This window comes from Buteo buteo, chromosome 1 (assembly GCF_964188355.1).
Source record: "Buteo buteo chromosome 1, bButBut1.hap1.1, whole genome shotgun sequence".
Classification (NCBI taxonomy): Eukaryota; Metazoa; Chordata; class Aves; order Accipitriformes; family Accipitridae; genus Buteo; species Buteo buteo.
In genome coordinates this window covers 65696285-65713581 of record NC_134171.1, presented here as the reverse complement: position 1 = coordinate 65713581, position 17297 = coordinate 65696285, and the positions used below count along the sequence as shown (strand labels likewise).

The window sequence follows — 17297 nt, the reverse complement described above, 5'->3', positions numbered from 1 at the left end:
TAAAGCAGAGCATATAACTTGGAGATGATCTTCTAAAATTGACTGCCAGCCTAACATTGACTTATTTCAGCCTATTCAACAATACCTTGATTCTCTTGTACACGTACACTAATGACTGAATAACGCTGTCCCCCATCTCACCTCCTCTTACCTGATTCGTCACTGTGTTTAGAAAAATCTGACATCTTATTGGTGAAGCTAAGGGAAGGTGCATCTCCAGATCCTGAGGGATTCATTAGTCTTTTTGTGTGATGGATATTGTTTTCTGTATTTGCCTGAGAAGGTCCTAGGATGCCATTGCCATTTATCTAAGAAAGCAAATAACAGTACAAATTAACTCTTAAAGAGTCTGGTAGTTTGTTGAAGCAGCAAGCAACCCTTAAAAAGTTCATCTCTTTACTTAGCAACAAATAAAAAACCCTATTCATATTGTATTCTCATCTGAGATAGCTGGGTGAGGGGTGGGCAGCTTTCAGGTGTGTTAGAAGTTCCACGTGAAAAGAACAAATACAAAAATTTTAAAGCAACTAAGAAAAAAACCTACATGGTGTTGAAGAAGCAACTACTACAAGAGAACACATAGTAGTATTCAACATTATTATAACATCTATAAAACATATGCAGGCTTCAATACTTTTGGTCCCACAACACACCATTTCTCAGAAAAAACAAAGGGGGAGAAAAGAAAGAAAACCATCTAGTAAATGTGAGATGCAAGCATCTGCAGATACTGTGAACAGAATGGAGTTTTCTGGATCGTAGCCTTGCATCCTTCTCATAAGACCATTTGTCTTTCGATAACCCAGTCCCAAAGAAAGAGAAGATCAATTAAAAAAAAAAACCACCTTGCATATTTATTATGATCACTTCTTATTCACATCAACTGACGATAGTAGGTTTGCATACTTTCATTAACGGATTGTTTAATTTATTTATTTATTTTAAAAATGTGTATAAAGTAGATCCTTTTCTCTGGTTAATGATAATAGGTACAATAGAGGAGTATTTACCTTGGGTCCGTAAGCATCAGTTGTCTTTTCTGTTTTATCACAGGGATCACCACAGGAACTGCCTAAAGAAAAATGGGAAAACACAAGAATGTCACAGCAGCTTCTTCACAGATATTAAATTAGTGCCCATCCATTATTTTTATAAAAGAAACAAGGTATTTAATATTATGTTATGAAATGAATAATGTTTCTGCCTGCCTGGTTACTGGGTATTGCCAAACTTATGTCTGATGGACTATACTTTATAATGACTTTTTAAATGTTACGTTCAATGGGATCAGAAAGCATGAATGCTAATACAAGTAACCAATTCTAAGCAAAGAAAAATGTTGATAAATAGCTTAGCAACATACAGCAGAAACATGCACCTTTGGGAAACAGGGCATGATTCCCTTTCCCTTGAAATGTACAAAATACAACCCCGCAATCACCTGTCGCTAACTTTTTTTTTTTTTTTTTTTAAACATCATCTGACATTTGGATCCTTGTTCAAAGGTACCTTTCCCTTCTTGGCAAAGAAAAGAGTGATACTATGATATCAGAGACCACTGCCTATCCTAGAGATCCCATTTCTAGTATAATAAATGAGACAAAGTGGAACCAGTAGATGTTATATACCTAGCTATTAGTGAAGTTCTGGATTTTCACATACATTACACTTTCACAAATGAAGAAACTTGTAGACGAAATAACTGAAGGCTAAGAGTAACCTTATATCCTATCATGAACCTATGCATGACAAGTCAACTACAAGAAGGGATTTTTAAGTGGGGTCTTCCAAGATTTGGTTACAGGGCTTGTTCCTAATAAATATCTTGACCAAGTTCTTTGAAACAAAACGTGTAGCATACTTGGAAAACATGTGAGCAACACTAAACTGTAAGAGTTGCAATAATTTCATAAGGCAAGATCAATACTCAAAGTTATCTAGATACATTAAAGGAAGCATGAGAAAAAAGACTATGATGAATCAAGACAAATGCAAAGTGCCACATTTCAAAGAAAAAGCAAATGCTTAAGATGGTAAGTAACCACATAAGCAGTTGCTCTGCACAGAAGCAAATGTAGGTGGTAAAGGATCCTGAGTCTAAGTGAGTGAACAAGCAACTATTTAGCAAAAGGAAGTTAATCTCAACTTGATGTATTAACAGGAATGCTGTCTACACAACTCTGGAAATAATTCTTCCTGTCTGCTTGGCACTGGTGAGCCTCACCCAAACCCATGTCTGTGACCAGAAGCACCACACTTGAAGAGGAAAACAGCAAGACATAAACAAACTGGAGGGGAGCAATAAAATAAATTTCTGCTCCTTTGGTCTTGGAATAGACAAGACCAACAGGAGACCTGAAGCCCTTTCAAATCTAACAAACTGGTATTTTTATGCCTGGTCAGAGGAAACAACAACTTTATTATTATTAACAACACTTATGACGATGATGATAATCAATGGATTGATTTTGTTTTTTAACTCCTTAAAAGACTTAGGCTTGATATTAGAGAGACTTTCTAAACTACAAGAGAAATGGAATCATAAAGAGACTATTGTTGAATCTCTTTTCATGGGGCTCTTAAAAGAAAGATCAAGCAAACACCTGCTGGAGCTGCCCTCTAAGCGGAGTTCTAGTGCAGCCACTGGACTCTTAAGGCCCATATCGGTTCCTTCATTTTTATAAACATGCGCATTTCACTTGTAATAAGTAAGCAAGCAAATCTTACCATTAGCTTTCATTGGCCATGGATTTGAGCTATCGGGGCTTTGGGATTTTGGAAACACTGGATGACCATCTCTGTGAAAAAAAATGTTTACAGAAAATTTTATTAAAAAAAATAATAAATCCTGGTAATCATCAGATATTGATGTAAATATGTCCTATTAGTAAAACTGCTAATTGTGCTTTCTATTACAACAGTTTTGGAATACTTAAAATATTAAATGAGAGAGATTAAGCGCTGGTAGTTAGGTTAGTTTCTACTTCAGGGAGCACTGAAGAGTTCGTTAGAGCTGGACTTTCCTTATAGATTCTGACAAAAAGATTCGACCTTGCAGCCTCAGGACTTTGCAACTCCTTCCTTCTGAGATAAAACAGAGTGGGAAGGAGAAAGGGAAAGAGGAAGGAAAGAACAGCAGGCATGGCTGGAAGACTTAAAAAATGAAGTAAATGTTTCAGTCCCAGGTAAATATGAAAACAGAGTAATCTGGAGAGTTTTTTACACGGCTGTATTGCCATAAAAGAAGCAGCAGGGATCAGTGAAAATACAGTGGCACACTAGGATCTGTGCCATAGAGTTTTGACATTCAGCAGTGTGCTGTGACATCCATGTGACTGTAGAACCATTTAAGCACAAAACAACATTTTATCTCCTTTTTATGATTATAGAACCCTCAGTAGCAATTTTAAGAAAAAGGAGTAATTGTATTTAAATAACCTGTGTCATAGTTTGAAAATGATATTTTGAACACTTGCACTTCATAGCTGGGCACAGCCTTGTCTTCCCAAGAAACACAAAGCACAGCAAGTACTAAGTACCCTTCTGCTCCACTGAAGCACAAAAACTGTGAATATACAGACCCTTTCTGTGGCATCAGTCCTCAATAACATGCTACCTAGTACCCCTCTGGTGAATAGCTGTCGTACCAGGAACATGTTTTACCCATATACTCATACAATCAAGTGAGAGAAAAAAAAAGTACAAAGAAGCATTTGCTTCCAAAACGTACCTGGTCACTTTGAGCACCACTTTCGGAAGGTAGGTTTCTAGCATTCTTTTGGCTTCTTTCAGAGTCATTCCCTGTGTGCTTACTCCATTAATGTAATGGATAATATCTAGTGCATGGAGACTCTCCTCTCTGGCAGCAACCGATTTGGGGAGAATGTCACTAATATACACAACTTGGTAAAGGCTGTCATGACCTCCTGATAACAACAAACCTTTGCAGGAAAAAGGAGGGAGGGGGGGGAGGAAAAAAATCAAGTTCATTCTTTGTAACTGAAGGGAAAAATTTTGCTTTAGAGCAAAAAGCAGTATACTTCTGTGTTACCTAGCTCCTCCTTATGGCACGTTAGTGTAATATCAGGCAGTAAATGAGGCAACACTGGCATCTTGGGTAACTCCAAAACACGCCCTAACACTAATCTGACAGTCTTTGGGGCAGCGCGGAGAAAATTTACTGCATCGGTATGGCTCATGTTAGTGACATCAATGTCATTAACCTATGAAAATAAAAGCAACAGAGATCTCCTTGTTAGGTTCCAAGTAAAACAGTTAGCGTAACTGCAAAAACATTTATCACTGTTCTTATTGTTGACATTTGACATTAAAGGACAAAACAATAGATGCTTTATCAACCACAGCTGCAGTTCATCATACTTACCCAAGGAGATAGAACACATAAATATAACTGAACTTTTGCAAGTGAAGTAACAAGTTTACAGTCCAAAAGTCAAAATATTAAACAATCTGAAGAGGTATATTATTTAACTGTTCCTATTTAAAAAATTGGAATGCTGTAACTGCATAGGCCAACACCTGAAATTCTGACTCAAAACCTCATCCAATTTGACTTGTATTTGCCTAACTTTATTAAGGTTTAATAGTATTTGGCAGTGCTTCAGTGTCTTGATCTAGCAACAACTCACACACGTGCTCTGTATTATGCACTTCATCACTATTGCTCACAGTCTCTGTAAGACTAAATGCAAGTTTTCAGTCAAGCAACTCCCGGTATCAATACAGGCTGGAGGATGAAGGATTGAAAGCAGCCCTGAAGAGAAGGACTTGGGGGTACCAGCAGATGAAAAACTGGACATGAGCCAACAATGTGTGCTCACAGCCCAGAAAGCCAACTGTACCCTGGGGTGCATCAAAACAAGCGTGACCAGCAGGGTGAGAGAGGTGCTTCTGCCCCCTCTCCTCTGCTCTGGTGAGATCCCACCTGGAGTACTGCATCCAGATCTGGAGTCCTCAGCACAAGAAAGACATTGACCTGTTAGAGTGGGTCCAGAGGAGGGCCACAAAAATAATCAGAGGGATGGAACACCTCTCCTATGAGGAAAGGCCAAGAGTTGGGGTTGTTCAGCCTGTAGAAGAGAAGGCTCTAGGGACACCTTATTGCAGTCTTTCAATACTTAAAAGGGGGCTTATAAGAAAGATGGGGAAAAACTTTTTAGTAGGGCCTGTTGTGATAGGACAAGGAGTAATGGTTTTAAACTAAAATAGGGTAGATTTAGACTAGATATAAGGAAGAATTTTTTTACGATGAGGGTGGTGAAACACTGGAACAGGTTGCCTGAAGAGGTTGTAGATGCCCCATCCCCAGAAACATTCAAGGCCAGGCTGGATGGGGCTCTGAGCAACCTGATCTAGTTGAAGATGTCCCTGCTCATTGCCGGGGGGTTGGACTAGATCACCTTTAAGCTCTCTTCCAACCCAAACTATTTTATGATTCTATGATGAAGATCTGAATTACATGATATGCACCTGGTAAACTCTTTATAGCAAATCTCTTAAAATTTATTTCTTAACAATATGTTAACCATAGATGTATTTGAACAACAACCTCTCCACATATTTGAGCAACCATCTAATTTAATCAGTGAATGCTTTTCTCTTTAAACCATTTTTTGCCATCATGAATAGTGGTTACATACATGCCTAGCTGTGGGACGTACTGTAACTCCCTTCAGCAATCTTCTCACATGTTTTCACACTTGTATTTCTTTTGTCTTAACTGCTATCAAATTAGGCCTCTCAGAAGGCACATGCCTTTGTTCCTTAACCACATTTACTTTGGCCCACAATAGAGGTTTTGGGGTTATTTTGACTCAAAGTTGTCCTTTTCACACAATCCCTGAAAACATTAATTCTCTCACTTTTATCAGTCGGTCTCCAGGTCGTAGTCTCCCATCACTTTTGGCAGGATCCTGAACAATGTCATGAATGTAGCAGCCCACGTTATCATTACCTTTGGTCACTGTAAAACCCAGACTACCCTTTTCTGACTTTGTCATAGTAACTCGGAGCTCTACTTCCTAGGGGAAGAAAATAGCACTTTACAACACAGACAAACAAAAGCAATGTGAACACTTCACTGAATTTAAGACAGAAACAGACAACTGATTTACCTATTGGTTTTTTAAGTGGAACACAAGCCTGGACAGTACCAAGACATGCATTTTAGCAGGCTCAGCTTAGCCACTTCAAGTAAGCACCTCTAACGAATTCAGACAGACTACTGTTTTGCATGGAGCTAACCTTGAGTCAAAGGCCTATGATCTAAACAGAATTGTGAAGGCATATACCAAAAAACTGACACCTTATTTTACCCTCAACTAGCTGCCATATATAAAAAGGCTCTGTATTTTTCAAATAAGACAACACATCAGGGATTATTCAACTGAAGAAAGTAGGTGAACGTATTTTCCTACAATAAGACAGAATACCATAGCTTATCTTGTAACTGAACACATGGGCATGTTTTGCCTATTTTAATTTGCATGAATTTTTATTTGAAAGATACAGATCTGCCTCATTTGCATAGAAATTCATAGAGCACCAGGAACGTTTGAGAAAAACTTCTGAAGAAGGGACTAAGAAAAAAGACAGTTTGTTTCTTCTCAAAATAGACTATGTGCTAGAATAGCTTTGTAACCTGAAAGACCCTCACAACTGAGATACATCAAGGCTCAGTTTTAATTTTTTTCAAACTTTGAATAGGTTATGTGAGGATATGGAAGCAGAAGTCCCTTCTGTTACACAACGCATTTCTGGGGTGGCAAGAAGCTATCTCAGAAGAGTCTCAAAAATATGCTGCATTTTTCAGCAGAGCAGAAAGTCTTTGGGATTCATAGATATAAATGCAGCAAAGAACAGGGTCTTCTGCTGTCCCTTGCTGCTAATTTATCCCCTGGTCTCTGAACAACCACATGTAAAACTAACAGGGCAGAAGCAACATATTTGCCATTTAAGCTTTGTCCGAGTACATGGTTTAGAGGTAAATAAATATTTAATGCCAAGTTTTCCAGGCTGAAATGACACACGAAATAGACGTATACACATCTAACTATGGTTGCATGGATGCCTCCACATCCACAGAGAGAAATATATCAACTTCTCAAGAGCTCAAACAGAAAATGCCTGCAGAGCTGCAGTTCACTGGTTACAAATGGCACATGTATGTGTGCCATTTATAAGGCACACACCCAAGTTAGTGTACATATAACCTACAAACTAACCCATTTGTAAATTAATATGCCTAAATTCTATCCAGTCACTCCCAATACCATGGCTACAACAATTTCCAGTTGGCCACGGCAGTAGGTACATTTATGCTACTGAAAAACAGAAACAGTAAATTACTGGCTCATATTCTTCAGCATTTTTTTCCAACTGGCTGAGTAATGAATCCATTCCTCCCAGGTGCGGAGTCAGCTCAGAAGCAGGAGTAGCATAACAGTCATTTATTAAAACAGATGTGGTAACATCAGGAACAGTTCTACAGGTTGGGATCAATGGCAAATCCAATGGCAGATTACTACAGATAAACAAGCAAAAAACAAGGATCAGCTTGTACAATGTGGCTGTCACCCAGAAATGAACATATGGACCAATATTGACTTTATGCAGATCTAAAAACCAAAACAAGAAAAGTATTTCTATGAATAGGTGCAATAAACTATTTTTGTGAACACGTTCTGCAATATTACGAGAATCATCATAAACAGCATACCTGTCCTCAAGCTCTGACTTGCTAGGAGCCTCTTGATCAGAATATAAGATGGCGCGAACAGCCTCTTCCTGACCACCGTGTGTCTCATACTGACTATGTGCCTGTGTCATAGCTTCATCTGAAGTTTGGTATAGCGCAGAACTCCAGTCAAGGCCCACCTGTGCTGGCAAGTCTATCACCTCCTCATCACCACTCCTGCTGCTGTCACTGTAGCTGTCTCTTCTAGAGGGAGATTTTAGCCTTTTCATGCTCACATCAGTAGTTTCATTTTCATCTGAGCTGTCACCTTGTTCTCTGTTTGATGGACCAGAAACTTCTCTGCTGACATCTGGAAATACTTGTTGGGGTGAATGGATGGGAGTCTACAGAAAGCAAGGACATTTAATTCATCAAACTCCGGTTTTGATGACAAAAGAAAGTTGCAAAGACTGCATGAAATTACCAAAAGCAATTAGTCAGTGGCTCCCTCCATTTAGATGTTGCCTCAACTGTGTAAACTTATCACAGCACAGTTTCACCAAGTTGAATGCAATTTGGCCAAGACAAAGTGTGCAAAACTTTGAAACATATACTGCTAAGGAACTGCAAATTCATCTAAGGAAAACAAATATACTCTTGGCTTTAGCCTCGGAGAGCTTGCTGACAGATGCCTTTAAGCTATGCCCAGCAGTCATCTAGGCAATTACCATGAAATCCCTTCCAAGCACAACACACTGCTGACGCTTACAGTGTAACTGAAGTCAAACTAATCTCACACAGGAGGGAAACAGGGAAGCTTTCAAGCAAAAAGCTACATAACAGATTATGATAATTTACACCACATGGAGACTGTTCATCCAAGTTATTAATTCCCACGAGAACGAACAACACATCTGCCAATAACCCCATATTCCCAAGAAAGATGTCAGCTAGCAGAGACACAAAGCTTAAAAGCTTCATTTACACTTTTATGGCCAAATTCTTGTGTTCATGAACACAGCAATTTGTGATGATGTTATAAACCAAAATTGTAATTTGTTTATTGTTTTTTCTCTTCTAATATATGCGCTATTTTATTAAAGTTATTCCATACTACAAGCAGGTTCATTACAGGACTAGTTATTTGTATTATTAGTTTGTTCAGTTGCTTATCTCTTACTCTAATTTTAACTTCACTTAAATTTGTATTTGTACATTTAAATTTCTGTCATCAGACTTGAATGGTTTTTATTGTTTGAAAATTATATGAAGATAACTTAAATTGAAGACTTGTCTCCATTAGTTTTACACCTGCCTGTATTATGGTAAGCCTACTTTTCAGGCAAATTCCCCTCTACATTCTCTTTTGCTGAAACACATTTAATTTCCACTTCTTCCAAGTATCCTAAAATGGCCTTCTGTTCTTTTGATTTACTTATTGGAGCATTTTGAAAATATTCTTTGGGACTCCTATAATTTCCAGTAAGTAAATATGGCAATCTTTTCCCTGGTTTTACATGCACCAAAACCAGACAAATTGGTGTTTTCCAGAATATTCTCCACATATATTACAGAAATAACCAATTTCTATTTGAGATCAACTTCAAACCATTGGGCTGCAAAGAAATCCCTGCCACAGAAACAGGGTATTAAGCCAATTTCCAATGTCTTAAGCCACAAAATGGAGGGGGGAAAAAAATATTATTAAAGCCCTGCATTCTTTTCACATTTCCACAAAATGCTTAGTACATTCCTGAGGGATTTACTATAAGAACTAAGTTTCTGTGAGCACCCTCCCCATCTTTCCATCTGCAACTTGCATTTAAACTAACTCACCCACCAGTTTGAATAAATGAACCTTCAAATAGCAATTTGAAAAAACAAACAAACAAAAAAATCATATGCCATACACCTTACCAACAAAGAAGGATCGATGTCTGGTAGTATACCGGACGGTGGCCGACAAAGGAGAAGAGAGACTTCTGGAGATGTTCCCCTCAGAGCAGAGATGACTTCCTATGGTCACAGTGGGATTCATTATTAGATGCAGACCCTGCAAGACTTGCAGGGCTACCACAGCATGAATTTCACTACTAAGATACAAACCTGCTGCGATAAACCCTTTAGTGATGCCCCATTCACTTTCAGAATGACGTCCCCAATTTCTATCTTCCCACTTTCTGCAGCGGGCTGCCCAGGGAAGAGCTTTTTCACCCTCACAATAGTGGAGCCTAGTTGCTCTGGGGTAAGGTTGTCTTCACGGCAGAAACTGAACCCAAGGCCTGAGCTATTCTTCAACAGCTTTACTTCAAATGTGTTCTCTGCAAAAGAAACATTAACTTATTATTTTCCACAGCATGCTGGCCATGAAAAAAAGTGACTGGCACTCTTACTTCAGACATGACAATGCGCACTCTCCCTCTCACAGGGTTCTTCCACTTTACTGAACATAAGCATTATCTAAAAGATCCCTCCAAGTTAAAGAGGACAAAAAGCTGATCATGACTTCTCAGTCTGCTGGCTTGCCCTGACAACATCCACACTATACAGAAAGCCAGGGTGTCTCCAAAATACTGTTCCCCAGGAAGTCCATACAGGAGCCTGTTAAAGCACAGTGTGACACAACCTTTCTGGTCACTGATCAGACATTAGTGAGAGCAGCAACTGGAGTTCCTCACAGACAGGATAAATCCCACGCAGGGAGACCATAAGCTATCTGCAGTGGTTTCCCCATGTGGGTAGGCTTCCCTCCACTTTCACAGGTCTCCAGCAAGAGAAGCTGAAATATGCCAACCTCTAGTCAGCTACACGAATCCCTCTGCTCCCTTCATCCAGCTCTTGATGTCTTCTCTCACCTAGACAGGAGCAGCAGGACCTACAGAAGTTCTCATTTATATTTGAGTATCTTAACCTCCCCTTGGCACTCCTTAGCATCACCTCTTTTACTCCAACCTTGCTACAGCCCTGGTCTGCAAGGCTGGTGAAATTGAGAAACAATAAGGAACAGTGAGAGAGCAAACAGTTAATAGTAACTAAACAAAGTTACCAAGATGTGAAAGGAAATCTTAAAAAACAAATGCAACAGCACAAAAAGGAAGAGACTGAATTATGTGCAGGGGCTCGGTATAGATTCATGCCAGCTCTTTCTCTTGTCTGTCTTTCTATTCTACAGAAGATTTGAAGAAAAATATTATAAAAACTAAAGGATGCTTTCGAAGTTCAGACAATTGTCCTATGTGACCTGACCTGCAGTGACAAAGCTGTAATCTTTGGCATTTGTAGTTTTCGTCGCTGGCTTCTCCTGTAGGTCACATTGCCCCACCTGATTTGGAGGCGTGCATTGTGGTGTTACTGGAGCATGAACCTTGGCCACAGAAAGCTGACCTTTTTCCAACAGCAGATGCACCACCTAAAGAGATGAAACATTCTCCAGTTAACTGGCAACAGTCATGTAAATAGCACAGTCTAAAGCATGTTTCTTTCTAACTTGTAAGGGTCCTAAGTTTTACAGCAGCAAACTTTATAGACACCTCCCTCCCCATACAGCCTCAATTTATTCCTTATTTTAAGGGCTGCAAGTGACATCCTCCAAAATACACTAATGGACTTGCAAGATACTTGCCAACACACAGTAAGAAAGGGTTTTCTTCCAATAATGCTGTGAGGGTGTTAAGAAGTGTCAGTGTCATTTTCACATGCATAGAGGGAATAGAGTTAAAAGCATTTTATGAAGTGAGCACCAATAGTAGTCCTTAGCAGCTCTGAATGTGTACATTCACGGGCTATTTTCAGGTGTGCATGTACTTCCACATATGAAGCAGCTGCCATAAATAGCACTATTAAATGAGGAGACACCACTGACAGAATCAGGCACTATCCAAGAAGGCCAAGACTCAAGCAAAGCTACCAACACAGCATGCAAACACAGCTGCATATATAGAGGCCCTTGTCTCCTCAGTGGTTCAGATTTGGGACCTGTCTGTAGCATGCTGCTGCAGCTGCTTTCCAACTGATGCACCTGGGCTTCCCTCCTATGAAGCCCAGGGACAAGGAGAAACCAATTCCATGCAGACCTCTCATCCGCACACAGAGCCAGGTGGGCAGCAAGACTCAAGGCCCAGGAAAAGTCAAGGAGTCTAAGAAAGCACACCTAAAGCAACCAGGACCCTGGAGAGAATTTCAGTCTTCAAGGTCCTTTACCTCTTTTCACTCATGAAGATCTGGTTTACCACAGATTGGAGTAGAACCAGCAACCACTTACCTGCCCAGTGTTTCTCAGCGTTTCAACAGCTTGCTTATGGGTAGCACCTTCCAAACTAATCCCATTGACAGAGAGCACACGGTCACCTACAAAGAAAAAGCAGGCAGAACATCATCTATGAAATGTATATGACACACAGAAACCTTCAAGTCTCAGCTAATAAGGACAGCTATTGGAGTAACTTCTCCCTCCACACTCTGAGTCAAGAAGAGAACTTTGCAACTAAACTATATGGTTGGACTCAATGATCTTAAAGGTCTTTTTCAACCTAAATGATTCTATGAGACAACCCCATGTCAAACCATGTTAGCCGTCAGAATGATAGCCTGCCACAATGCTCAGACTCTTTATTAAAAACAAATCTTAGTCTACAGTGGGAGTTCTCACTTCAGTAAAGAATGTGGCCTGGCTTATGTACAAGAAAAGCTGTAATAATTACAGTGATTTTCTGCACTGAGTTGCCCAGCATGCCAAGCAAGAAGGCCACAAATAATACAAAGCCCTCTCTCTCCATGGCTGTAACAGAGAAGTGTTCTCCATTAACACAGGCTGCATTAGAAAAGAAGAGAAAAATCCCACAGCCTATCTCCTATTTTTCCCCTCCACAGTCTCAGCAGTTTTCTATTGGTTCTGCAGTTGTTCCACACTTCTTTTTTTTTTAATCTTCACCTGCAGAATTAGCTATCAAGGCAATTTTTAAAATGACAACTGCAAATGCAGTGGCTTGGAAAAACAGCTCTTCTTCCCAGTGAAAAAGGTACAATGAAAGGAAGCAAACAGAGTTTCTAGCTTCTAAGCCACAGTGTATCGTCAAGTCCACCACAGACAGTTATCTGCCCTTTTTTCACATTAAGAGTCCCGACTGAAAATACTGAAATACTACCTTTTTCTATTCTGCCATCTGCTTCAGCTGCTCCCTTAGGAATAATCGCTTTCACATAAATACCACCATGCCTTATGCTAGTATTTACACCACCCTAAATGGAAAACAAAAATAGGATTTTTTAGTCTTTTTGCAGTTAGAATGCTTTGTAATTAAACAGTGTCACACAAGAAAAATTGCACTCAGGAAGCACTTGGGCTACTGGCACGTAAAAAGAACAGCCAAACTATCAAAACCAAAATGTTATACAAAGCATGTCTTTGCAGTCATGCAATTTAATACAAATGAAGCTGGGATAGGGAAACTGTAAAAACACGATGCATCACAATGCAAATGTACCCAAAACCAAATAAACGTCCTTCAGCAGAAACATGTCTGCATTATACCAGACTTTACATGCTTGCATGCATATCAAAGCTCAGAGATGTGTGAGAGCACAGCATGCCAAAGCAGAAGATGCGTACCCATGCAGTGTCCTACTCTAATACACTGTCTCTGATGTAACATGAAACTAAGGAGTGCTGCTTTCTTTGAGCTCATATAAGTTTGAAGGCCTAAGCTGAAAAAATCTGCTCAAGCTCAAATGGCATTGGTTTTGGAGGGTCTTAGCCTTTCTGCTCATTGCGGAGGGGGTTGGACTTGACGATCTTTAAAGGTCCCTTCCAACCCAACCCATTGTATGATTCTGGCTCACTGATGCTATCAGTGCTCCTCCACAAACTTGGAGGGAAGAGGGAGACCAACAGTGTATTAACGTTCACTCCCAAAGTACACAGTATTACATGTGAAAACTTAAAACACAGAGCTAATTGTACACCTCTTCTTTTCAGCACTGTACAGGATAGCAATGCAAGGGGCAGAATGGAGGCTGAAAAAGGAAAGGTCAATGAAGATACCACTTGGTCATCCTTTAAGGGAAATCTTTGCATTGGTGGGTATCTTCTAACATTTTCTACAAAGCCAATGCATGCATACAGCAGGATTGATGCTATTCAATAACCAACTCGTGCTGAACCTTTGCTCCTCCAGCTGTCTCAAGTTATAAGCTTGACAAAGCAATATGACTTTGAATAGACTGGGATGCTAAAATAATAGAATTTCATTCTGCTCCTCTTACAATACTAGCCATATATATGAAAACAGTGCTAGGCTTGCGAGTTGGCACTCCACCTACATGCCTATCTGTATGGCCACATTTGGGAAAAGGCCAACTTAGTTTTAGGTATAAACAGCCAGTGAAAGCCACCAGTTTTGAACTACAGCTAATAACTACTCTCTATTGTTATAATTTAAGCAACTTTCCCTTTTTCAAATTACCATGTAGTCTGGCAATCAATCAACCAGAGATAATGTATTTTTGAACACAATACAAGAACAGGAACAGTGAAAAATGTGTGCATCTCAGTTATAAATCATTATCTTTTTCCCTGAAGTGCCACTCTGCAGTATGGCAGGCCCTAAATGTAAATTACCTTCAAAATTTTATAGCCCCAAGAAAAATCAGTTCATTAAAAGTACATTTTTGTCTCATATTGCAAGAAAGCAGTGTCAGCCAGGTCTTACTTGGATTTAGGTAGCTTTTTGCTTTCTGTCTTTTATCCAGCAGAGGGAGAACACTAAACACGGTATATGTGTGTGGACCATGCATAGATACTCTTAAGTCTTAAGTAATGCTACCGCTTCCACTGCCTGCGATGCCAGTCAGGGAAGGTCTTATTTCTCTCCCTTGTAAATTTGCTCCATTATTAGGTAGCAAGGGACAAAGACCATCTTGCTTTTTGTACTCACAAAGCCGCATCTGTGATAAGATTCTATTAGACTTTGGGGATCCACCATAAAACAACAAACAAGAGTTACTTAAAGGGCAAATGACAAGAAAAGGTATATAAAGTAGTATTACTTTTCAGCTTTGGTAAGATAATCACGCATCAGTAAAACTACATACTTAACAGTGACTCCAGAAAATATTTTGTTTCCTTGTAATTTAGCAATTTAATGGGTTGCTGGGAGTAGAGAAAAAGAGAAAACATCTAAAAACCTTGTCAAACAGTACCGTGACACTTATTCCCAAGCCGTTATCTTTTTTGGCTAGTTCAACCTCAAAGATATCTCCAGGTTTAAGAAGTGTTGGAGTAACCTTTTTAGAATTCATTTTGTTTGCTGTATTCACTGAGGAAGATTCCTTTATTTAAAAAAAAAGAAAAAGAAAAAGAAACAAACAAAACAAAAAGAATTATTTGCCATTAGAACAGAAGTTTACAGTTAAGACCCTAAAAGGTGTAGTTTTGAGTCAGATGCAGCCAAAAGGAGTCCACATGGCAAAGTACCAATTAGTAAGACTCATAAGGCTCACTGATTTAACTCTTTCATTGCTGTCATTGAACAGGTTTAGCACGGAAATATGCTTGGCCTTCAGCAGCTGAGTCTTTACTGTCAAAGTGAGTTGGTCACAGAACACAGAAACTATAGTACTTCAGTATTACAGCAGCCTAGGGGTCTGTTGGATTGATTTGCAGGAGCTGCCAAAACTTGATTGAATAACCTCCATCAGCTGAAAAGAGGAATCACTGGAAGTTAGGAATTAATTTGTAGTACTTGCCATTGTGTACTTTTGGAAAGGTGAAGCAGCAAGCTGTCTCTGTTCAGAGCATGGCTCACTGCTGAACTTCACTACACAAGAGCAATTTTCCATGGATTAGATCAATCCCAAAGGACAAGAGTTATGCTGCTACCCATTCCAGATGCATCACAACCACTTTAATCTAGGAAAAACTTAAATTTCTGTGCCAGGTGAATAAACTTACCTCTAGGGGTGATCACTAGACTATAATCATATTGGACAAACACAGAATTGAAAGAAGGTTTTCTACAGAATCAATAAGTGCACTATACATTCATTCCACAGCACAATCTGCCTCCAGCAAGACATGCCCATCTAGTGACATCGGAAAGCTGGGAAGTTGTTTCAAGTTACAGGAGTGACTTTCTCGATTTTGAACAAAATCACTAAACTGTTAGAAATTAGCTATTCGCATTTGCCATTAGCACGATAAGCTGCAGGCTAGCCTGTCCTTCCCCCACATCCTTCCACCTGATTCACACCCACAGTCAGCTATTTCACTACCACTATTATACTGATGGGAAATATTCATATGAAATACACTATGCCTTTTTAGCTGGCTGTTGCTCCTGACTGCTGGAATAAGTCGCTTCATCCATGTCAGAATCCCCTCGGTCAGAATATTCCACAGATTCTACTACCCCAGGCCTTTTATTTTTTGCTCGAGTACTGTCAGATGAGGATCTTCTCTTCTCGTTCATTTTAGAAAGCCCAGACTGGGAATCACTGTAATGCTGAGGATCCTGCTGAGCTCTACCACTTGCATGTTTGCCAAAGAAGCTGGCTGGCTGGCTCTGAGACAGGCTTGCGCTCTCAGTTCTGGAATCCTGGGAGCTCATGCTTCCATCCCGCTTGCCTCCCAACAAACCAGACAAACTCCCCGAAACAGGCCTCTGGTGACCATGGGACCAGTTGTGTTCTTCTGAAGAGGACTCTGCCTCATTGTCTTGCACTGATGATGGCCTCCTTAAATAACCCCTGGTTCCATTACTGATGTGTGCAGCATTAGACGATGCTGAAAACCAGGAGACAAGACAGTCATCAGTAGATGGTAACATCTTATCTGTGGTATGACACAGATTTTTCAGCTTACAACCACATCAGATTTTAACCATTCATATTACACAGAACACTTTCTGTTTATAATGCAACTGGTGTGTCCTCACTGTAACACACTTCTTTGTTCAATCTCAGAACACAGTTTCAAGCATATACTAGCTGGGGTTGCTTACAGAGGTGACTGCAGTCAGCTGTAAAACATCACCCTATCCCAGTTGATTAGATTAGTAATTTTAAAGAAACACAGGAAGTACTTTACAAAAGGTGTGAGAGAAGGCAGAGTGCTCAAACTCAAAGAACTCCTCTTTAATAATAAGGAATATTTCTCTCCGTACCTTTGGGTAGCTTGTCCTTGGGCTGAGAGATAACAAGTGTCACGTCTTCAGGTGCATTCTCCAAAATTTCTAATGCTGCATGGTGGCTGACGCCTTCTAAACTTGTGCTATTTATGGATATTAGTCGGTGTCCTGCACAAAAGGGTTTGTTCAGATACAATCTAACATCTATATTTTTATCCATCAGTGAGAATGTGGAGTACAGGTCTGAAAATCTCTACACAGCGCATGGATTAAAAATTACTAAAATTCAAGTGATGCTGGAATAGGGAACCTTAATCATTAAAAAAAACCCACAAAACCCAAAACAAACCAGAAGAACTGGTTATGAATATTTCCTCTTTTTAAACCTGCCAAACCCTTCCATATTATGATTTCTACCTTTTCTGCTGTAAGAAAAAACACATGCAAAAGCAAAAATCAAGAAGTGAATAAGCAATATG

General features: G+C 39.6%; 1 protein-coding gene across 7 annotated transcripts in view; it reads right to left on the bottom strand.

Annotated features, from left to right (window-relative positions):
- Positions 1–17297, bottom strand: part of PTPN13 (protein tyrosine phosphatase non-receptor type 13) — a 127730-nt gene that overhangs the window by 11047 nt on the left and 99386 nt on the right. For 5 of the 7 annotated variants that reach the window (XM_075034182.1, XM_075034171.1, XM_075034191.1 and 2 more), the window contains 16 exons: positions 16855–16986; positions 16009–16475; positions 14879–15022; positions 12841–12934; positions 11958–12043; positions 10943–11105; positions 9803–10017; positions 9614–9712; positions 7739–8100; positions 7369–7543; positions 5883–6041; positions 4052–4223; positions 3731–3941; positions 2728–2798; positions 1011–1072; positions 152–308 (listed from right to left, as the gene is read on the bottom strand). In XM_075034182.1, coding sequence (XP_074890283.1) covers positions 152–308; positions 1011–1072; positions 2728–2798; positions 3731–3941; positions 4052–4223; positions 5883–6041; positions 7369–7543; positions 7739–8100; positions 9614–9712; positions 9803–10017; positions 10943–11105; positions 11958–12043; positions 12841–12934; positions 14879–15022; positions 16009–16475; positions 16855–16986 — 2769 coding nt within the window. The remainder of the gene's footprint in view (positions 1–151; positions 309–1010; positions 1073–2727; positions 2799–3730; positions 3942–4051; positions 4224–5882; positions 6042–7368; positions 7544–7738; positions 8101–9613; positions 9713–9802; positions 10018–10942; positions 11106–11957; positions 12044–12840; positions 12935–14878; positions 15023–16008; positions 16476–16854; positions 16987–17297) is intronic. The other 2 variants (XM_075034200.1, XM_075034222.1) reach the window with 2 other exon arrangements.